General features: G+C 38.7%; 1 protein-coding gene across 1 annotated transcript in view; it reads left to right on the forward strand.

Moving 5' to 3' along the window:
- Positions 1-2,575: 2,575 nt before the first annotated feature.
- Positions 2,576-7,500, forward strand: part of LOC137997019 (nuclear envelope phosphatase-regulatory subunit 1-like) — a 5,500-nt gene continuing 575 nt past the window's right edge. Inside the window, exons 1-6 of the mRNA XM_068842707.1 lie at positions 2,576-2,687; positions 2,754-2,825; positions 4,806-4,873; positions 5,941-6,053; positions 6,879-6,933; positions 7,312-7,500. The exon at positions 7,312-7,500 is cut by the window's right edge and continues 575 nt beyond it. Of these exons, the coding sequence (XP_068698808.1) occupies positions 2,624-2,687; positions 2,754-2,825; positions 4,806-4,873; positions 5,941-6,053; positions 6,879-6,933; positions 7,312-7,347 (408 nt within the window). The 5' untranslated portion in view covers positions 2,576-2,623 and the 3' untranslated portion in view covers positions 7,348-7,500. The remainder of the gene's footprint in view (positions 2,688-2,753; positions 2,826-4,805; positions 4,874-5,940; positions 6,054-6,878; positions 6,934-7,311) is intronic.

Below are 7,500 nucleotides of genomic sequence, written 5' to 3' on the forward strand. Positions count from 1 at the left end.
AGTCTGTTTTAGTTTCAACACGCATTGATCAGAGTGCTGGGTTCTCTTGCAACGTCATCAAGCACATGGCCGACCGAGGATTATTACTTCAATGAAAAATTCTATTTAAAGACCTTAAATCCCAAGAAAACACAATGGAGGCACTTACTTTATATTTTAAATTGATTTTTTTATTGATGAATCTTCGTGAGATCCCTGCAGTTTGCGAGTAAACATGTCTGTTCTTCTCAGGAGTGGTTTTAAGGTGCTGTCACACCGTTTTGTGTTCCCCCATGTTATCTGTTCCCCCAAACACTGATCAGTGGTGCTGTAAGTTCCCCCTTCCCTCCCCATAGAACATTTTAAGTGCTACGTGTCGGAGGGTGTAAAGTGCAGGTTGCAGATCATTGTTTTACCATAATTGAAACAACCCAAACCTTTACAAAAATGCTAACCTTAGGCTTAAATATTATTTTTTAGACCTAATGGTAGCAATAGTAAAGGTTTGGGTAGTTTCAGCTATGGTGAAATAATGACCTGCAACTCTAACCTGCACCTGCACTTTTCACCCTCCAGCTACGTGTTCCCTTCAAATTTGACGACTTAAGAATACATCAAAACAAAAAGAAATATGAAAATAAAGAAAAGTAATCACGCCATAACGATAAATATGATAGCAGAATATGAATACAGCAAGTGTCCTAAACATTCATAAAGGCTAATCTTAATTAGGCCTATAAACTTTTGTTTAGGCCTAATTAGGTCTAAGGTTAGCTTTTTAAGCATTTTTAAGATACTTTCTGTATTAATTAATAAAACAATGACCTGTGACCTCTAAAAAATACCAGCACTTAAATGTACTATGGGGAGGGAAGGGGGAACACACTGCCCTGGTGCTCAGTGTTCGGGGAAACAGATAACACGGGGGAACACAAAACGCTGTGACAGCGTCATGTTTACCTGGTCACCGATGGCTCAATAGTGACCAGCAGTATCACTGACCAGGAAGCCATATTTCATATAATCTGTCTATTTACGAAGCCCGCTGTTGCCTTTTAGCGCCAGTTTATTAGACAGTTCGGAATATAAAACTTTGTAAAATAGAAACGGTAAGTTTATGTTTAGGGATTTTCTTGGCAAAGTGGAATGCAAAAAGCTGTGTTTATTTCACAATTTAAATAATTTCTTCACGATGAAAATCATACTCATCAAACGGGCGAGTGATTGATGATTTGCGCTCGCCCGACTATTTAGAGACTCGCCTGGGCGAGCGGGCGAGTGCTAATGTCCAACCCTGAAAAACAAGTCTTTTCCTTGATTTTTTGTTTCCTGTTACTTAAAATAGAGACAAAAGATTACTGTTTAAACAAATAATTATTGAATTCTCTCCCCCCCCCCCCCCCCGTCCCCAGACAATAAGCCCAAGACTATCTGCCCCCACTTGGCAAATACCATAATTAGCAGTGGTCTAAGGACTAGATCAGGGATGATTCAAGATTAGAGGATGGATCATCTTTTATGTAGGGACATAAAGGGACAAATTGTCTGGGGTTGATAGCCTGAGTTCAGCAAGGCCCTATTTAGACAAACAGCAGTATCCTTTCAAGAACAACAACACACACATGATACACACTGTTCACATCTCAATAAGTGACACTGTATTAATATATTCTGAAATCTCGCCAGCAAGTCTATCTAAAGTGGAACTCCTGTGAAAAGTGATTACCATATTCCAAACCCTTTGAGACCAATTAACTATGCTGCATATCTCTGATAAAATTTGCACGTACTCAATACCATAATAATTGTTATAACAAAATGATTTTAAGAAAAACCGCTGTGACACCATGATACATATCATACGATCACATAGCAAAACAAAAAACATTTGTTATCGGTAAAAAAAACATCTGATTAACCACTAGTTCAAAGTTTTCGTAAAAGAGCAATTAAGTCTTAATTTTGAATATGAAGTTGACCTTCGTGCGGCAATATCATAGCTTTCGGAATTTCCCCAAAACAGGCTCATTTCTCTCTCATACACAACACAGAACAATCGAAATTATCTACTCGACTCTCTGTTGGTTCTTAGTTGTGAGATTTGGTTTACAAAGCAGCATTTCTTTTTACCTCAATCCTGCTTGTCTCCAGTAAGACACCATCTTGGTTTCTTCCAAGCTCGTCCCCAGAGTCTTTCCGCGCACGGTTGCTGGTCAAGACTCTGGGAACGAGATTGGGATTCTAGGGGTCCGGGGATGGCGCAGTGGTGAAAGCACTCGCCCCCAACCAATGTGGCCCGCGTTCGACTCCCAGACTCGGCAAAAAGACTCGGCGTCATATGTGTGTTGAGTTTGTTCTTTACTCTACAACGAGAAGTTCTCTCCGGGTACTCCGGTTTCCCTCTCCTCAAAAACCAACATTTTACTTGATTTTCGTTTTTAAAATTCCAGTTTAATACTGTGTGCCTTTTTCCTTTCGTCCCCTCCGGGGACGGGGACGAAATTGTTCACTAAGCCGACCACCCATTTACGACCCCAGTGAGGACCCCAGTGCTTACGCTGCTTTCTCTCCCTGTTTCGAGTGGGGAGCCAACACGCCTGTTCAGAGAAAGTTTACCCCAGGGCAAATTCTGCAGTCTCAGTTCATGGCAAATTTTAAAACATGCGCACTTCGGAATGAAGAAATGAAAAACCAGCAAGTCACAGAAGGTTTGCGAGCTAACGTTTTGAAAATTGTATGGATGTAGGTCGTAAATGAGTGTTTCTGTTTTTCAGATTTGAAAGCATTTGAAAGAAGGCTTACAGAGTATGTGTCTTGCCTGGGACCGCAGACAGGAAAATGGAGATGTAAGACTTTTTTGTGACGTTAGAACCTATATATTTATGCATGATCGAAGCAATTTTGCTACTTAACGATTGCAACAATATATTATTTTTGTCTTTGGTTTAATAATCAAGGAAGAAATATTAAACTCACAACGTACACAACCACAAATTATGTGGTGCGCGAGCGTCAGACATGCTAATTTTATGTAAATTAAGCTCAAAATGAATCAGTTTGAATTGGTTTTCTTACCATTGATCTCAAACAAAGTGTGTAATAGACAATTTATTTTTAATGCCTAAAAATACTACAGGCCAGGTCTGTTTTCCATTTGATCTGGAAAATCTCCCATTAAGCCCGCCGCACACTTGAGGAAAGACAGGGATGCCAACCTCTGGAGATCTAAAATCTGGAGATATTTTCCATCCGGTCTCCCCAACCCTACCCCCCTTACGATTAACTCACCCATTCCCCCTTCCCCCCAAAAAACACACTCACCTACCCCTTCCGCCCTAGCAGTCCTTCAGAATACAAGAATTATCTATTTTGAACAGGAAATTTGCAGGAAAACAGAGCACTTATGTCGATAATTTTTATTGGTTAAACGGAAAGATCTGATCAATCAACCGTTTATATGGCTGTGATGACAAACAGAGTTTTGTTTTGTTCAGAGATGAAGAAATGCATTAACAAACAATGAAACAAGTTTGAAAAAATCCAATTTTTTTAACTTGGGGATACGATTTGAGCCTTCAATGGAGCAAAGTCTTTAAAATGCCCAGAGTTGTTTTTATCCAGGAGATTTGATGACCCGTACAGGAGACCGGGAGATTCGTTCCGTATCCGAGAGACTCCCGGATAATGCGGGAGAGTTGGTATGTATGGAAAGAGCTGAGCAAACTGCCTCGCGAGGCGGTTTGCTCAGCCGTTTCCTCACGTGTGCAGGGAAATTGTGGTGAGAAATTCACCTCACGAGGCCATGAGGATAAAATCAAACATGTTTGATATTTTTGGCCTCGCGAGACAAATTCCTCAATGTGTGTGGCCATCATGAGAATCGAGCAGAGCTTGGTTTAATCAAGCATCCCATAAAAATACATGGCATACTCGCGTGAGTCCAGCGATTCAGGATGGTGTCGGAGGAAGAAATTCCGACGTCACTGAAGTCACGTGAGAATGCCATGTATTCTTATTGGATGCTTCATTGACCAAGCTCAACTCGATTCTCACGATGGCCCCACACAATGAGGGATTTGCCTCGCTAGGTGAAAAATACCAAACATGTTTGATTTTTTCCTCACGGCCTTGCAAGGCCAATTCTCACCAAAAGTTCCCCGCACACGGTGAGAAAACGGCTGAGCAAACCGCCTCACGAGGCAGTTTGCTCAGCTCTTTCCTCACCATGTGCCGTGGGCTTTACATTTTCAGGGTGTCTGGAAGGGCTGGAATCCTGAAACGGAACCGGAACCGGAACCGGAATAAGAACAAGAAAGGTCGATGATATCCAGTTGTTATATTACACACTTTAAACCGCAAAACTAATTTTTACGGATTTGGATCATAAAGCACATTGTTTTGAACGGCTCAAGTTTATGAGAATGATTGACATTGAGACTCCTCCTTGTCCCTTGGTGGTGTGGGAATGCAGTTGTTTCTGAAGTCATGGATGAAAGGAGTCCATAAAAGAAAAGGAAACCACAAAAGAAATTCACCTTATTTGCTGAAATAAAATGTTAAGGTAAATTGCAAACCTTGCCTTCCAGGTCCAATATAACATACAACTTTGTTGGCTGAAAGGCAATAACTGGATTTCGTTGACTTTTCTTGTTCTTAATCCAGCTCTGGTTCTGGTTCCAGATCTGGACCCAGTTCCAGATTCTGGCTTTTCCAGATGCCTATAGTTTCATGAATCACTGAGTTCCCATGCTAAATCAGATTTTGCTGCAATATAAAGCATTTATAGTTTGCAGTTTAAGTTTTTCTGTTTTGTTTCTAATTTTCAGTAATCCTTGTAATATCATCAGTAGCTACTGCTGCTGGTGCATGGGGATTAGTCACAGATAATCAACAAGTGAGTAGATTGAATTCACTCGCTCTCATATTCCATGTAGTAAATCTTTGAGGATGACAATTAGGGAAAAAAAAGAATTTGTATTTGTTCGTCAAGTTCTTGAAAAATCGTATTACAGCTTGAGTATTTCAATACCGACTCTGAAAAGATGCAAACTGGAACCTATGCTAGCGCTGGTAGTAATAAGAAGGACAAGTATAGGAAATGGTACTAATGCAAGTGCATTTTGTGATTTATGAGCACAGGTGATGTTTTGAAAGTTTTCATACAGCTAGTGCAATTTGAGAACTTTAAAAACAGCACAAGTGTTCATTCATGATATACTCAACAAAATTACTGCAGCTCTGTATTTCCATAGCAATGTCCGTATTGCACTCTATAACCCATAAAGTTTATAAATTAATGCAATTGTCACTCACCAATCAGGAAGGCAATTTCGAGTACATAGTAATAATAGTAATAATAGGGAGTTTATGCAGCGAAAACGACACCTGTGGTGAGAATGTTATCAAAAAATATCATTTCCCGCTTTTGTATTAATTTTGCGATTTCTCCAAGTCATTCCACATGGAAAGTGTGTATCAACATTGTTGGAATAAAGTTGATAACAGTGTGGTTGTTTGGGATGAGAATTATTAATAATGTATCAACAGGCACAGGTCTGTTTATACAACCTCAAATTTGGTCAATTCACGTCATTGTCAGGACAAGGAAGGCAAAGAAATATGTCAAAATGCAAAACACATGTTCAGGGATTGCAGAGCCACTGTTTTTGTTTATTACACCTGTTGTTCGGTGGCATTCTCATAGCCGTCATCGTCCTTCTTGCATAAGCTCCCTATTAATAGCAATAATTATGATGATGATGATTACTCACTTGACAGCACCCCTCAGGAGCTTTTCTCAGCCAAAGAAAGCAATGATACAAATGAATAAAACTGGTTATGAGAATCCAAACTAGCTAAAGACAGACCAGTTCGCTTTATATCCCCTCAGTCATCATCAGTGCATATTTCTTGTGGATCATCATTTTGTTTATTTGTTTGTTTTATTAATATTTTTTGCAGTATCCTTCATTACTGCAATATCTGTTTCACCACAAGTTGTTCACAGTAAGCTGCTGTAACTTGTTCATTTTATTTATGCTTGGAATTCACAGAAGAGTTATGGCTCCTCAAATGTATCCTTTACCAAAGTTAATTAAAATGAACATGTTTTTATTTTTAAGTGTTAAGATACATGTCTTAATGGGGACATAGTTTTTCAGTGAGGGATTAACCCATTGACTCCTGTGGGTTCCCCATTGATGAGTAAAATCGTCTGGCGTTAGACAGAGTAAAATACCAAGTCAGGCCGGTTTGGGTGTTAAAGGGTTAATATTATAAATTATTTCTGTTTTACTTGCTGATCTTTGCTATGAATTGGTAATTGTTGGGTTATCAGAGAGTTGTTTCTTAGTGAAACATCATGACACTGATGATGATGATGAAACAACTTAAGTTTAGCAGTCGTTGTTAGGAAACCTGATAAAAAAATGAAGGCTTGACCATGTCTTGTACCCATAAACATATGAGCCACATTGTATCAAGCCATCTAAGAGCTGCTCATGTTGTAAGTTTATTCTATTTCCTGTGAAGCATGATGGGGAGAAATGTAACTGTTATGAGAAGTCATAGCAATAAATTATCAGTTATTGATTTTTGACATAAAAGATTGTCACCGTTTGTGAAAACATTTAGCAGAGTTTCAGTGTCAAGAATGAGACCTTTATCCCTTAAGCGACCCTCAGGCATGTAAAGTCATCTGAAGTCTATATGTCTCTTAGGGAAAAATGTTAGGTTTAATCTCTAGCTACCCAATCCACTTGTCTCATTTCTTATGTACAATGTAAGTCAGGACTCTACATATATTCATTTTTTGGGGCAAAGTAGTACAGAGAATATATATTGCTTACTTATCATAAACTAAAAGCTAATAAATGTTGCACTTCCTTTACTATTCGTAGAATTTTAGCCAGAACAAGAATTGTCTTAGAGGATTACAACATGTCATGTGATGATGTGAGTGCTTAAAACGTGTCTTCTCAAAAGTTAGAACATACTGATTGATAAAGTGTATCAAGAGATGACGATGTTTCTAATGGACATAAACTTGGCTATTTTTTTAAGGGGTTCTTAAAATAATCATTACAAATGTCCGTTTTCGTCTTTGGTTGGTTTGAGGGGCAAACACAGCGTAATGTTTGCAGCTGTTTCATGAAGTGACCATATTGTGAAAAATATGTGAAAATATAATTTTTAACCAAAAGATCAACAAGCCAACATCATGGTTTTGGCATGCCAAGATATCTGAGAACTATTATTACTATTATTGTATTTTTTCCTTGGACTGTCCAGACCTTGCTCAACACTAAATTTTGATTTTAATTCTATTTGCAGAAAGGAAGACTCATTTTAAGACCAAGGCCAACGTGACAGAGCCTGAAAAGGCCTGGTTCTTGCTGGTGGCCAAAAATGAAAAGGGAAATTAAAAGATAAACACAAGCGTGCTTATAAGTATATGAATATCCATTATGTTGATATTGATTGGATTATTTCGGAGTACCAGTATTTACAAACCACTCTCCC

This window comes from Montipora foliosa, chromosome 1 (genome assembly GCF_036669935.1).
Source record: "Montipora foliosa isolate CH-2021 chromosome 1, ASM3666993v2, whole genome shotgun sequence".
Taxonomy (NCBI): Eukaryota; Metazoa; Cnidaria; class Anthozoa; order Scleractinia; family Acroporidae; genus Montipora; species Montipora foliosa.